Source organism: Anguilla anguilla, chromosome 4 (genome assembly GCF_013347855.1).
Source record: "Anguilla anguilla isolate fAngAng1 chromosome 4, fAngAng1.pri, whole genome shotgun sequence".
Taxonomy (NCBI): Eukaryota; Metazoa; Chordata; class Actinopteri; order Anguilliformes; family Anguillidae; genus Anguilla; species Anguilla anguilla.
In genome coordinates, this window is record NC_049204.1 from 35,488,247 (window position 1) to 35,504,441 (window position 16,195).

A 16,195-nucleotide genomic window follows, 5' to 3' on the forward strand; every position below is an offset into this window, starting at 1 on the left:
AGGATTTGTGGGGGTGTTCTAATAATACAAAGAAAGATAAAAAGTCTGCTTGAGTGGAATGACTGATTTTTCTCAAATGGTTTTTAAAAAAATGTAACCATACTAAAATATAATATAGCTGCTGTAAAGCACAGTAAATAATGCAACTGTCCTATCCCATGAAAAGCAATGTAACATTTACATTTCAACATAAAAAATTATATATATCCTTGAAAAACTGTCAAAATATATCATTCATTTTTACTGGCTATAAAGATTTTATTTCATTCAGGTAAATTCACTAGAATTCATCAGATGATCTCACGGAGAGCGACTAACAATGCAAACACAAGCATACGGTTATTCTTCAGTGCATTGTAAACAAATGCATCTATGAATGAGGTAATGGATTTGACATATGTGGAGAGGATATTCCAATATGTGTGTTCACATATATCAGGTTTTTGGTTTAGCATAAGGGAGCATGCATTAGCCAAAATGCAAATATGGGGTTTGGAGAAATCTGGATTTTGAAAATGTGTTCCTTCAGTGTAGTTTGCCTGTGATTACTTTTAATAAAAGAGAAATAAAATGACAAAATGATAGACGTTACTGTATGTATGTGGTTATGTGTGCATGTGTATGTATGTGAAACATAAAAACCTTTTGAACTCGCTGAAAAGATGAAAAGAAAAAAAAAAACAGGAATAAAAGAAAGGCATCCCCTAAATCACTAAAAGATCCTGTCCCTGCACAAGTGATTGTGATTGTGAGCTTGACAATAACTATTCTATTGGAAAGGTACTCCAACACGGACAGAGGGTTGATCTAATGACAATTATAAATCAATCGAGAGGACAGATGTTGCCATGTGAGTTTGGAGGATTTGAGGGGGCCTTAGAGAGGGCATATTCCTCCACCTCCCCGCCTCCAAACCCCCAAATACACCTTTCGTGATGGGGAAGGGGGGAGTGACTAATTGGCCTGGAGTGAATGAATATGCAGGACTGTGTGCAGGGAGAGGAGACACAGAGTTATTAATAACAGTTCCCTCAGTGTGTCTCAGGAGTTCAGGTGCTTGTCACATTTCTTTGCCCACCAATGGCTGGTTCCTTGCCTTGAGTGTGATAAAATAAAATAAAACTAATTTAAATTAAATGTTTTCTTGCCATGTTGCCTTTGTGTAGTTTTCGTGTAATTTTATCCCTGCATCAAAATCACTTGGCTTGGTTTGATTACTCTTGCACTACTTGGTTGTTTCTGCCCCATCAAAGTGGGAATGCATCGGTAGCCAAGGCAACCAACCAAAGGATCCACCCCCAAAACGCAGCTAAGCTCAGTTCTGGTATGAAACACTCAATGTGACCATTGTGATAATCATTAATGGAGTAATCAGGGCCAAACTTTGGTTTGGGACCCATATTAGGCTATGAAGTCAAAAAACAGGTGGAGTCACAAAATGTTCTGGCGTGGAAGAGCGCTCAGTTTGGAAATATTTCAGGAACATTAGGCTACTAATGCAATCTTATTATACTTCCATGACAATACATATCCAAGAGTCATCAAATATCTTTCTTCCTAAATATGCCAATGACAAAATGACATTGGCATAGTAGCAAATGTGTACTATGAGCATAAACTTTATCCTGTACTTGGTAGACAACCTGTAGTTTAAATTGAGTTTGGTTGTATATTTCAAGAATTCAGGACCAGTAAAAGCTTAATCTAGACAGGACCAGTATAGATTATTTCCTTTAGACCCAAGAGGAAAGCAAACACAATCAGAAAATAGGAGATAGCAGATGCGAGAAATCATAAAATAATATCAGATGGGGCCAGTAAAAGACAGAGCCAAGAGGACTAAATTTCTCCTGCCCTATCCACTGGCCATATTCTACAGGCCCTTGGCTGGACGCACGCTCATTACTTTTAGAGTTGTGATTAGAGTGAGATCAGCGTTCGCCGCCAAGAGTAAACTTTCATTCAGGCAGGACCTCTTAGCTAAGGTCATTGTGGCTACTGCAGCGTTCCTCGTCGCTCTGTGTGTTCAGCTGGGGGACCGCCATCACGCTAACGCTTTAGCCCTCGACCAAAGTAGGCCGCCAAAGCTGAAGCAAGTTTTGGAGAGAGAAACACTATGGATCAAGTACAAACAAAATGTGCTAACTTTACATCATAAATGTGTTTAAATAGAATGCAGATTTAACAAGTGTAAAACTTATAGGCACTGTAGACCAAATGCACATACAAAAAAGGTTTTGTTTTCTGTTTTAATTAGCTTTGTGGAGAAGTATACAATATATGTAAAGGCATGTTAGAATAGGCTACATAGGATTTTCTTTTTTTAGCAATATGGCCATTGCCTTTGACTTTTTTTGTCATTGTAAGAGGCACATCACTCAAGAGGATAACTGACTGTTTTGCAGTCAATAAATATTCAATACTTCATCTGATTACACTTCAATGAATGTACATACAGTATACAAAGTAATAGCGATATTACACATTTTTGTAAAATTAGCTTGCATTGTTTTATTACAATAGAATAGAATTTCATATTTCTTATTATTTTACAATGCAGATGTGGGGGTAAATTCTTTACCTTCTTGCTCACCACTAATCCCAAATCTTGCACTGATAGTAAATATTCCATTTACTAGAGGGTTATTGTTTTTCTAGATAGAGGATCAGATTATGTCGACATCTAGGTGATTGTCTTTTTCCTGGTTTTAATTTATTTTTTTAACTCGTGTTCTGTACATTTTTATTGTAAATCTGTGCTGCTGCCTGTCTTGGCCAGGACACTCTTGAAAAAGAGATTTTTAATCTCAATTAGGTTTTTCTGGTAAAATAAAGGTTAATAATAATAAAAGATTATGATGAGAAGCTCAGAGAAGCTCACATAGCTTATGTGTCTATGAGAGTGTGACTTCATGTCAGTGGTTTAAGAAATTGTCCTTCATGCACGAACAACACAAAACTATAATTTCCTAAGGAAACATAAACCAGTGAATGAAAGCACAAACACGACTTTACTGTTTCCCATAAACCAGCAATGTCTTTGACGTTTGTTTTGCAGGAGTGCACACACAAAATGACTTCAAGGTTCTTTTCACATACACTTTTAATAAGCTTCACATGTGCAACACAAAAAATGAGTTCTGCCAAATTCAGAACTTTGTCCATATTTGTACATTACATATTTAATAACATTTTTTTATATTCCAAAGTCCTGCCGCAGAGGATAGTTCCAGTTATCCGAAAAATGAAAAGATTTCAAAATGTCAGACATTATGTTTCCATATAAAAGTGCGTCTCAAGATCAAATAATACTAAAATCTTAAATAATGGAATGTGATATCTCTGCTTACAGCTTACAGCTTCCAAAGGAGAAATGGAATGTCACAAAAGCCAAGAGGGTAGAGGACTGGAACTAAATCCAAGAGTGCAAAGAAGGACAGGGTTTTGTAATTACATCATCAAAATTGAAGAGGAGGAAATAAAAGCACACTCTAGTACCTGAAGGTAAATTGGATTTATTTCCTATTGCAAAAAAACAATTCCAGTAATCTCCAGGTTCAGGCTAGAGAGTAAACATTAATAACAGTAACATACAGGTTGGCTTAATTGACTTGAGATTTCTCTGTGCCAGGATTATTAAGGTAGGCTTACGAGTCAGACCGTTTCCACAAGAAAAAGATGTGTTTCCAATCTGTGTCATCACTATTGCATATATGGGAATGCTTTTTTGTTTGAACTCTGCACATAGACAGACCGCATTAAATAATCCACTTTTCTTGTCTGGTCTCCCCTCTGCAATAATGAGATTTATGCATGAGGTCATCTTTTTTCCCTTCCCTTTTCTCTTTTTTTTTTCTTATGGGACTATCAGAGGATCTACAACTGAGCCATACATCAAAGCATGCTGCCCCGAAACAAGCCGATCTCTGATCAACGCGATGTCCGACAGGAACGCTCTCTCGGACGGGACACCCACAGCCTTCCTTTGTGAGAATCGGCACCCTCCCGCCCCCCCTCCTGTGCCAGTCCATTCCCAGATGGGAGAATCCCGTTCCTTTCCTGATTGGCGGGGCTGTTTCTCGGAGGGCGGCGTTACCTCTGATCCCAGGGCACAGCTGCTCGGTAGCCGGAGTTCAACAACACGTGGAGTACTTCTATTTACAAGTCAGCCTGATGCATACAAAAACGGAAATAGACACTGTCCGAAGGTTCGTTTTTCTTGCCCCTGCTTTGCTTTCTTTTAAAGATAATAGTTTATTTAATTTTTTTTTTTTTCACCATACATGGTTTTTGTTTCTTGTGTACAATTGCAATGAAAGTTCCGTGCAAAGAATAAGGAAGACACCCATGGTAATGGGTCATCTTGTTCATTCCCCCCAGTCTGATGCCTTCTCAGAAGTCCTCCTGAAGAGATTGGCTCCTGAAGAGGATTAGCTGCTGTGCTGGCTCATGGTGTGGTTCTGGAGGGGAGAAAAAGACAAGGAATCCACAACGTTAATTTCAATGCAAATAAAGTAAAACAAATGTAAACGCCAATGTAATGTCACTTTGGGAATTCAAAGTCACGTGTCACCTGCATGTGCCACTGCATAGTCTACCACCTTCTGGAATTCAGTAGAAAGAATGGAATGGCACTGTTCCACAACAAAGCCAACCCACAGCAACCATTTAGCAGTTTCTACTTCCTTAAGCCATCTCAGGCATTGCTCTGGAATATGCCATTTAAAAATCCCACCACAGGTGTCATTGTTTGTGCGACAACAGAATGTTGAGCTGTCATGGACACAAGAGCTCCAACCAAATGCAGCCGAAATGCAGCAGTCTCCTTATGCAGCCATCCTAGCCATATATATATTGAACTGGATAATTATAGGTAACCAGGTCTATCCAACATTTTACCAAACTACTGTATATATTTCTCGTCTCTCATTTAACCCAGAAGTATTTTTGAGCTCTGCATGCTACCTGAAATACGCATGTAACACATGCACGGTGAGCTCCATAATGTTTGGGACAAATACATTTTTTTTTTTCTTGATTTGGCTCTTACATTCGCAATCAAACAATTCACAAGTGGTTAAAGTGCTTTTATTAAAGGGAATTTGTTATACATTTCTGGTTCATAATTTAGAAATTACAGTGCTTTTTATACCAAGTTCAGGACACTGTAATGTTTGTGACAAATTGCTTGACAGGTGTTTCTGGTTAGTCAGGTGTGTCCAATTGCTTTTTTATTGCAGGTATAAGAGAGCTCTCAGTATCTAGTCTTGATTCTAGGCTTTTAATTGCCTCTGGATTCTGTTATTGGCATTTGTCAACATGAGGACCAGAGCTGTGCCAATGAAAGTCACGGAAGCCATTATGAGGCTGAGAATAAGAACAAAAAATGAATAAAATAAACAGTCTGAGACATAGGGAAAACCTTAGGCTTAATACAATCTACAGTTTGGTACATCACTAAAAATAAAGTGAGCAATGAATTCTGAAGTGTACAGTAGCATCTTATGTGTAAGTTCAAGCAAATGCCTCCAAACTCATTGGATGGCGTTTCATCCTACAGTAAAACAATGATCCCAAACATACTGCTGAAGCAACAATGGAGTTTTTCAAAACCAAAACATGTAAAGTTCTTGACTGACCAAGTCATCCACCCGATCTGAATACAATTAAACATGCGTAGATGTTACATGCTTAAGAGAAAACCGAAGACAACTAGCACCAGAAACATACTGTACAGGAGCTGACGATGGGCTGAAATACTGTACAAGGGTCTGCAAACTTGTCCCTTTTCACACAGAAACAATAGACAGAACATACACACCAAAAATAAAATTATTTTTATATTTAGTAAATAGGGTCCAAAGGGTCAAAAACATTAATGCATATACTAGTTTTGCCTGCACGATGTCACATTTCTGAATTAAGAACTTGATTTGTATTACGCCCATACACATTTTAATTTGAAAAATAATTGGTCGGGGTACATGATGAACTTTTAGTGTCTTCTTCTGGATTACCTCGGCGTTCATACATTTAAATCCAATTTGTCATGAAATGCCTTCAATTTGCATTCGAATCAATGGCCTAATCAATATGTTCCAGCACTGCCCAAGATTGGGCTCAGTTAAGTGATTGCCTGACGCAATTACGCGGCTCTGCCGAAAACAGATAGTGACAATTTAATCCTCAGGAAGCGTTAAGGAATGGAGCAGTGGCTGCGGTAGGGTTACAGTATAAAAAAAGGAGTGGCTTATTGTCAGCGGCACTGAAGGGAAAATGGTATAAAAGAGCCACACATCCGTAAAGGAACACAACAGAAAGACACTGGCTAACCTCTCATTAGCACCCCGTGTATAATATCTTATTATGTGTAAGACGGTAGCTTTTAACGTGGCCTGCATCCAGGCATGTCTGGCACTCTCTAATACCACCGTCTCCCTCACACACGCACACGCACACACACACACACACACACGCACACCAGCACACAAGCACACACAGACGCAAGCACACACACATGCATGCACGTACACACGCAAGAACGCACGCGCACACACACACGTGTGAACGCGCACACACACACACGCACACATGCACGCATGCGCACACAAACACTCACTCACACACATGCGTGAACCCGCACACGCGCTGGTTGCTGTGACTGGCTGTACAGGGGGAGGGGGCAGAGCCAGGCTGAAGTTCTTTAAAGGGAGGTGCGGGCCTGGGGATGTGTGACTGGTGTCCCTGGTGGGCAGAATCCAGGTCATCTTTTGAAGTGGCTGCTAATCCCTTTAATGCAAACTACACGCCCCACTTGCCGCACTACGTGGAAAAAAAAGGGTCCTTGGACTTTTTGACAGCGCTGTCTCTGTACACCTGCTGGCGAGAGTCACCTCAGTAACAAGCTGTGACTACACTGTTCCACGAGAGCATCTCTACAAGGTCTGATTCTATGGTGTGGACCCACGTTATACACACACAGACAAATAAGTGCATCCACACACACACACACACACACGCACACACACGCACACTACCAAAAAGCTGAGTGTGTGAGGATACGCCCTGTTATACAGAAAGCCCTACGTGCTAGAGTAGGCGCACTCTTGACTGTGTGCGTTCGCGATCGGTACATGGTTCGGAGCGTTAGCGCCAGTCCTGGGGGGGGGGGGGGGGGGGCGAAGCCCTTCGAAACGCGGCCGCCTTCGTTCCCGTCGCCGCTGAAAGAAAGAGAAAGGCGCCCCCCCCGGCGCTGCAGGGAAACAGACGGACGGGCGGGCGGGCGCGCCGCGTTCCCCTGCATTACCATCCAGCGTTTAAACACCTCGGCAGGTTTTCTTTTTAGCCAGGCAATTGGTTTCCGACAGGCGGGATAATAAGTCTTTTGACCCGCGCGGCTCTCCGACCCGCTAAGGTTACCCGCGCGCCGGAGCTCCAGCGCCGGCTCCGGGACGCGCTGCAACTTCTCCATTTCATCTCCTGCCCGCTGGAAAATAAAGCTTCTTTAAGTGTGTCTGGGAGGGTCCCGCAGGACCGGCCAGCCATCCCCGTTCTGGGCAATGGAGGGACAGGAGCTGCAGCCTTATTAATGAATGCAGACCATTACGAGTCTGCCTGGCTCCTGAGCTACTCCCAGAAGCATATACAGTACGTGACTTCAAATGCCAGAATATTGACACAAAGCGAGCAGGGCACCCCCAAGGAAAATTACTCCTCGGCTATAATGTGGGCTCGTAACAGCTATTAGAGTACAAAATCAAACCCGGGGGGACCCGGCTGACATATACCGCATTCTACCTTCTCCCTAAACATTAGAGGAATTTCTCAGCGAAGGCATTTTCAAGGACAGCATTAAAAGGACTTTTGCAGCAGTCCTGCGCCGGGTTCTATTCTGTGTTTTTTTTTTTTTTTTCCCTTTCTTTTTTCGGCAGAGCTGCAATCGAGCAGACCCCCGTTCGGCGCTATTGACGGTGATTCGGGGGCGGGGGGGGCGGGGGCTTGGCCTCGGCGCGAAACGTTCGGCTGCAGCGGTTTAACACGCTCTTTGTTGCCTTACCGTTTCATACGTGTTCATTTGCAAATACTGTTTAATCGTTGCAAAAAAATAGCAAGCGTATTTCAAGTGTATACGTTTAAAACAAAACAGACGGCTGGCAATGATGTGCTTTTCCTACGCGTTGCACGTGCACTTGTGCGTACGTTTGTGATATCTGGTTTTTGAGAATCTCCTTCAGCTAATCCGCAGTCTACTTCACGTTTCTATCTTCTCTCCTACCCCATGACTTCTGGGCATATTCTATAGTGAGTTTGGATGTGAGAAAGGCTACTGGAATAACAAGCAACACATTCATAAATCCAAAGGTGGATTCACCCCCACCCTGCTCAACAGTCAACACCCACCCCCCCCCCCCAAAAGTGCTTCCATGAAGGCAATAATGAAACATTCCGCGCACACATCGGTCCCTCTTCCCCTTTGCCAAAAACATAATTGGACCAGAGAGGCGGAGCCATTTGTGCTCCTGCTTTTTTTTTTTTTTTTTTTTTTTTGGTGACAGCAAAGGCCTCAAATGAGACCCGGAGAAGAGACAAGAAAAAACAAGGAATTATGGGATATACCCTAAACACCTGTGTTTTGTCTGGCGGCGCCGTGGATCGGCACTCGTAAACGATGAATAATGCCGCGGGAGACGGCGGGAGACGGCGTGAGGCGAAGCGCCGGGCGGGAGACAGCGAGGGACAGCGGCGGGCGTGCAGGCGCGCGGGCGGGGGCGACCGACGCCGGTTAATTTTTGGACCTCGGCTGGGACGGACGTGCTCGGCGGCGGGCGGCTCCGCGGCGGCGCCGGCGCGGTACGCTCCTCTCCGCGGGCCCGACGTGCCGGCGGCTCTTAGCTCTTCCCGCGCGCAAATGAGATTTACGGCCCCGCCGCCGCCAACCCTCCCACCCCCACCCCGCCAACCCCCAACCCCCAACCCCCAGCGCTCTCTCCCAGAGCCGCAGCTTGACCTGGTTTCAGCAGTTTCAGGGGACTTGCCCCCTCCTCCCCCTACCCCCCCGCCCCCGCCCCCCCCCACCCCTCCAGGTCTGACGGGAGGATGATTCCCGCTCGCTCGTGCCTGACGGTTCCGGCGCAGACGCCGCGGCGTCAAACGCGCGGGCGGCCAGCGGAGACGCCGCTCTGACAGAGGCGGACAAATCGCTTCGCCTCCCTCCCCGTACCTGCCAGGTGGCACGCGGCGGACGCATTGTTTATTCTTCCCTTTGTTCGCTTTTCGGGTCATCCGTCTCCCCCTTCTTTTGCTCCTTTCTCTCTCTCTCTCTCTCTCTCTCCCCCTCTCTTTCTCTCCCTCTGCCGCGCGGCTCCGGATATCCGCGGTAAGGCTGTTCGGGGGGGGGGGGGGTGCTGCAGAACCGCCATCCCCGCCGGGGCCATTGTTCCCCGCTACCCCTGGGGCTAAAGCCCATCGGTCGTACTTTGTTTTGCTCCTGCCGGGGGCCCCCGTGGCCCCGCGGCCCCGCGGCGGGTTTTCTTTGGAATGGCTCTCGCGGCGGTCAGGCGCGTTCCCGTCGATAGCCGCCGTACCTGCCGAGGGGGCAGCCCTCCTCCCTTCGCGCCGCGGCAGAGAGAGTTACCTCCACTTTCACCAGATTACATCATGTTGCAGCATCTCTCAAGAAGACATGCAAATGGCAACAGGTGTGGCTCGTTAATGCGCTTTCTTAAAGGCAGCGCCAGGCCTTCGTGTGGGAAAACAACGCCAGGCCGGCCGTTTCCAGACCGCCGCCGTCTCTCGAAGCCGCGGACGACCTCCAGCTTTCGGCTCCGCCCAGAAGTGCTGCGTCACAGGAAAGCCTTCAGGAAACGCCCTTCGGTTTGTGGCGTTCTTGCACTCCTGCAGCCGTGAATGCTAACACAGGGGAGTTCAGTTTTTACCGTACAGTGTGTAAGCAGGCAACAGAAAACGGGCCCCCACTCCCCTCAACAAAATGGTTCTGGTGACCGATCAACAAAGAACTGGGCCGTTCTCCATTAAGAATGTCACCACGAAGCTCAGCCCACAACGACCAGAGCTGCACCTCGCACCGATTGGGCCGTGTTATTTTCTGCAGAGGGTGAGGGTGAGCAGGTCAAACGGTAAAATGGACTCAGGGTCAGTTGCCCCTTTACATAACAGGGTCACTGAGTGAAGGACACGGAGAGCAGTTCACGGTTATATCGGTAACAAAGCGCACGCGGGGAGGTGTACGTGAGGGGGCTGGACGCAGCTTTGTCCTCGTGTTTTTACAGGCTGGTTCCTCACGCGAAGCCCCGGTGCTCCAGGAGCGTATCTCCGCAAAGGTCAGACCGCAGCCGTTTCCCCAGGCCGGCCCGCTCAGCGCCCTGCCGATGACATCACGGCCCCCCGGGGCTTCGCCGTAGAGGAGCTCTCTGGATGTCATTGTGCAGCCTCTCGCCAACGCCGGAGCGCTGCCCCCCTGTGGACGCAGATCCTGCCTTCCGAAGGGCGGAGGGGACGGCCACCATGGAGACGGGCGGACAGACAGACAGACGCTCGGGTCCTGCCAGGCTTCGTGTGAGCAGCAAGGGCGGTGGAAACCTGTCCTCCCGAGGGCCAAGGATACACACACACACACACACCCCCTACACACACGTGCACACACCACACAGACACACACACACACACACCCGCACAGACATGCACACACACACACACACCCTACACACACGTGCACACACTCTACACACACATACGTGCACACACACACACGCAAACACACACACCCGCACACACGCACCTGTCCTGATGAAAAGTAAGGGGGATTCATTTATGTCGGTCCACGCCATGGGGAACGCACATTCCCGACGCGCGCTCATCTGCACGCCGCGGTCGTCCTGCGGGGACGGCGACCGATTCCGTCTCGTCGCCCGACCGCAAAAATAACGGCGCCACAGAGCGGCGCTCAGGGCCGCCTCTCTCGTCACGGTCGCGCTCGCCCTCCAGAGCGGCGGCTCGGCTCGAATTAGCCGGGGGGCGTCCTCGTTCCGTCCCGCGCCCTCCGCGTCCTGCGCCGCCCGGTATAACTCAAGCTAACAAGACAATCTTACGAGCCTTAATGGCTACCAATCCCATCATGCCGTTTCACCGGTTACCGCGGCCGGTCTTCATCTCCGCTCTTATCTTCCCGTTCAGCGCTCTCATTTGCATTCGGAAGCTTAAATTTGAATAATTTATGACTATGCAAATACCTGTCTTGAGAGGAGAAATTCTGCATTTGCGAAGGAGGCTCTCCTGGACAGATAAATGCATATGTGAAATATCTCGCCTTCCCACAATGCATCAGTGAGCACCCATCATTCTCAGCACGCCGCGCATTGCGAGAGAATGCGGAATGAACGTGCGAAACATTTTTACTGTTGACATATTAAACAGGTGAGTAAGACCTCTTAGGGGGCAAACACAATTAACAATTAACACTGCACGCCTGTAAACCGAAAACATCATTCTAAAATGCTAATCATTTACACACTGACTGCTTTACAAAAAAAAAACACGGGGGAAGCAGAAGCACAAAAGCATGTCAGTCTCTTTCCTGGATACATCTACAAGCCCTACATCTGGTACAGTGCATGGTGTAGCACTTAATGGGAATAAAAATGAGTTACGGTGCCAAGATTATTGGTTCTTTATTGAGTGTCCAAAAATCCAATACTGTAACCTTTGAAGGGAATTTTTAAAACGGTTCTTCAGAGAATCCCCTAAAATTAGGTGAATATACACGTCGCCTGGCAGCGGGGGCATTTTGGGAAAACGCTGCTGATCAAAGCCATGCTTCCTGGAGTATGGCATTTTTCTAATATCGAGGAGATAACGTGGTGACATCTGGAGTGGACCCCTGAGTTAGCATCGCCTCTTAGGAGCCATATAGTGATATCTAGAGAGGGCAGAGCAATGCCTGAACACCTCAACCTTTTTTCCACTTATGAAACACAACACAACACAGTGTACAAGCACAGCAGAAGCTTAGATGTAAGAGTCTGGACTGATTGATTTACCGATTGGGTAAGAAACCAGAGGTAGCGTTATATCTAAGCTATATCAATGTCAAACTCTGTATTATTAATGCAAATATCAAATGCAAAATAAAATGTGTCAATATCAAAAGTTAATTAGTGAAAATGTCTCTTGCTAAAGAAAACCATGCAAGAATTAAAAAATAAAAAATAAAAAATATATATATAAAAAGGTAAATGGCAGTTAGTTAGCCACCGGGTGAAATTACAATAGTCCGTAAATTCATGAATTTTGTTATATAAACAAAAAATGTACCTATTTCAATCAAGGCTATGTTAATGTAAGTAATGATTACATTACATACATGATGGATTCTACACTCTTAAAGTTGAAACATTCATAACTGGAACATCAGAATATCCCAGTGTTTCAGATGATCTCTGTTCCTGAAGAGTTCATAACTCAGAAACTCCATGGCCATGAACCCAACACTTCAGGAGGCTAAAGCTTCACAGCTTTCTGAGCTGTGGGACATGTTGCACCATCAACCCACCATGCACAGATTTTAGTTGGGTTTTCTTCCCCAAATCGTACAAAGCAAGTGTACTGTAAACAAGAACCTTGAACAGCCACAAAATATATTGGTTATTTTCCCAGTCGCAGCCATAACTCATTTAAAAAAAAATTATGTTGTGTGTGAGGGCACATAGCTTCCATTTCTGAATCAGGGGCTACTTTTTTTTTTGGCAGAGCAAAATGCTCATTATTATCTGATCCAAAACTCATTCGCATTCTGAGCACAGGAACTCGAAAACCCAAATTTATTCGGAGTCATCAGTCAAGATTTTAATGAAGGCGTACGAGCACAATGCCATGGAAGAGCACGGTGGTTGTTTGATTGCAAATAAAGCGTAAGCACACATCCTCTCAAACTGTTTAATTATGATCGTGCGATATCGGCGAAGAGGACAAATCGGCTTTTGATCCGGCTAGTTTTTGCTGATTCCCAGTTTGTTCAGATGATCTCAGCACTGATGACCGCTTTTTCGTCCCCTTTTTTCATTAATATTTTAAATGCAATATAACACAAAAACAAGCTAAGAGAGGCAGGCACACAAAGAAAAAACCCAATGAAGGCAGAGAGTGTAATAAAATAAAGACTGCAATACTAAACCTTTCCTTTCTTTTAAGACTAAACCTTTCCTTCCTCTTAGTGACTAAATTGGTTTATTTCCAGTTGTGACACATTTTGTGCATTACTAACACATTCCCCACACCCAGGTTCTCATGGCTTTTAAAATTTGTTTAATGAGCTGTTTTAAATTTTTGTTTTTACAAGAAACGAAGCTCACTCCGGAAAAATTGGTCTTAACCGTCTCCATCCCAGACATATCTTTGTCAACTTTGTCACACAACAGCTCTGATGAAAACAACAACGACAAAAAAATGGCAACAATGGCAGAAGACAGTTGACGATTAGCAGTCTGTGTTTCCACACCAGACACGAAACACTGGAGAGCTCAGAGCTGGGCTCTACAAAGTCAGAGGGAATAACAGAGACTTTTGGTTCGAGAGGTTATGGCATTTGAAGCCAAGCCAGTATTGACTCAGCCCAAAGTAATTTCTCTTTCCTTTTTTTGTGTGTTAAAGGAGAACACCCTGAGCGATGTCAACTGCTTGCTGGACTACTGCAAGGGAGGGGAGCAGGAGGCGGGAGGCGGGGGGGGGGGCGGTGGTGGAATTCCTTCCTGATTTGGAAAATGGCCAAGGGACCCGCTGTCCAGTTTGGCTGAAGACAAAAAAAAGAGAAAAAATTCTGTGTGTATTTGACACAGTCGACACTTATCAGACCCATGTGAGACAAGGCCTTGTCCTTTTGTTTGGCTGCAGCTGGGCTCAGTCTCCTTGGAAACTGACCGACTCCTTTGAAGTGCTTCCCCTGGGGACGTATGGACATACCATTCCGGGGGGTTGCGGGGGGTGGGGGGTGGGGGTGGTTTCCCTGCAGGCTTCCTGGAGTGGGCAAACTAAAGGGATGCAGGAACAACAGGTAACACTCAGGATATAGCTATGAAGGAAGAATGAGTTGTTGTTTTTCTGATCTTTTACTTTTAGAGGTGGGGGTAGTGTTTGGGCGAATGCCTAGGACAAAATGCCACTTAGGCCAGATGTAACACTTCCAAACTAGCCGTGGGAGAGGCTGAGAAAACAATGAAGTGGGACGCGGGTACTTCTGATTCCCAGTCCGCTGGGAAGGACAGGTCTGGCGTTTCCGACGACAACTTAAAGCAGGCCGGTGTGACGTACGTGCGCCGCGCGCAGCACAGAACATTCCAGAGCTCTCTGGGCAAATTCCGTCTCCCTATCTCTGATGTGCACTTGAGAACGATCACAAGTTGTACATGTGTGTTTACACATATTATACATTTTGCGGTTACATATGAGGACAGTACAGAGAGCTGAACCTGGTAAATGGATTTCACATGTTCTCAAAAGATGAAAGAAATGCATTTTTATTAAGTTTTCACAGTGCAGGGAAAACATCAAGGTGTCCTTTTGAAACCTATTTCATATATATATATATATATTTTAAAGATGCATTCCCTCTGCTTTCCTGGAAAGTGGCTTTCACTGAACACACCCTTTTGTGTCCTTCAGTGAAAGCACTTAAATACCCAGCCCTTTAATGGCTGAAATAATCAGATGTCCTTCACTGCTACTACGACCGTGCAACCGAGGGAAGATTGAGTTACCAGCATCCAAATAACCTGCTGTCAATCATGCCCTGTCTGCCGCACTGCCTCCTCTCTCTCTCTCCCATGCTCCCTCTCTCTCCCTCTCCGCCTGCTCCCTCTCTTCCTTTCATACAAATGCACTTTCAAATTTCATCAGAAGACTATTGTGTAAAAATGCGAGATGGATCCTGACATATTTTGTCCCATTCCCTAATGTCTGTGAGTCGTTTAACAAGCATGCCAATTCCCTCCTGCCACAGAGCAGAGGACTATGAGAAAAGAGGTTGTGATTTTGCCTCTTTTTTTTTGCAGTGCACTGGAAAGCTTAACCTTGGGCCATGCAGTCAGCGCTGAAAAGTGAGAACTCCAACTCCAGAAAAGTTTTCAGCGACTTCGTCTCACAATTAACCAAAAAAAAAAAAAAAAAAAAGGTTTTGTCTTTCTCAATTTATTATTATTTTTTTGGCCAAGTTATGCGCTGGTGATGAAAAGCAGCGCCGTGGAGAAGAAACAGCCCCCGTGGCCGCCGATGACGGCTGAGCGCTATTGGCTCAAAGCTCCGCATCGCCGCCACCGCGCCATCAAATGGGGGCCTCCAGACAAAGAGGGGCCGTCTTCCATTTTAAAAGCAGGCCTTGTGTTTTTAAATTACAGCCCTTCGGTCCTGGTGTCACAGGCTCCTGCTCTCTGACGCCCCTGCGCTGCGTTGCTCTTTCTTCAAGGGGGGGGGGGGGGCATGTGAGGGGCCTGCTGGGATAGGGAAGGGGGGGCTGGGAGGGCGGGAGCAGCTGCACGCTCGCCCGCAGTGCTTGCCTGTCAAGGCCGGGCCCGGGGGGGGGGGGGGGGGGGTCAGCGAGGGGGGGTGCGAGCAGCCGCAGGACGAGCTGCCCATTGTTTACCTCCCCGCGTCTCCCACTGGTCCCACGAGACGGCCTCTTAAACCGCGCTCGCTCTCTCACTAGTGCACGTGCGCACTCACTCACTCACACAGTTACTACTTACTCACCAGCTCCCTCACTAGTGCACGTGCGCACTCACTCACTCACTCACTCACACAGTTACTACTTACTCACCAGCTCCCTCCCTAGTGCACGTGCACACTCACTCACTCACACAGTTACTACTTACTCACCAGCTCCCTCACTAGTGCACGTGCGCACTCACTCACTCACTCAGTTACTACTTACTCACCCGCTCCCTCACTAGTGCACGTGCGCACTCACTCACTCACACAGTTACTACTTACTCACCCGCTCCCTCACTAGTGCACGTGCACACTCACTCACTCACACAATTACTACTTACTCACCAGCTCCCTCACTAGTGCACGTGCGCACTCACTTACTCACTCACACAGTTACTACTTACTCACCCGCTCCCTCACTAGTGCACGTGCACACTCACTCACTCACAGTTACTACTTACTCACCAGCTCCCTCACTAGT

At 46.3% G+C, this 16,195-nt stretch overlaps 1 protein-coding gene across 6 annotated transcripts in view; it reads right to left on the reverse strand.

Moving 5' to 3' along the window:
- Window positions 1–3,085: 3,085 nt before the first annotated feature.
- The window catches only part of LOC118225850 (zinc finger protein 521-like), a 165,838-nt gene continuing 152,728 nt past the window's right edge, over window positions 3,086–16,195 (reverse strand). For all 6 annotated transcript variants that reach the window (XM_035414875.1, XM_035414874.1, XM_035414876.1 and 3 more), the window contains one exon: window positions 3,086–4,460. In XM_035414875.1, coding sequence (XP_035270766.1) covers window positions 4,431–4,460 — 30 coding nt within the window. In that variant the 3' untranslated portion in view covers window positions 3,086–4,430. The remainder of the gene's footprint in view (window positions 4,461–16,195) is intronic.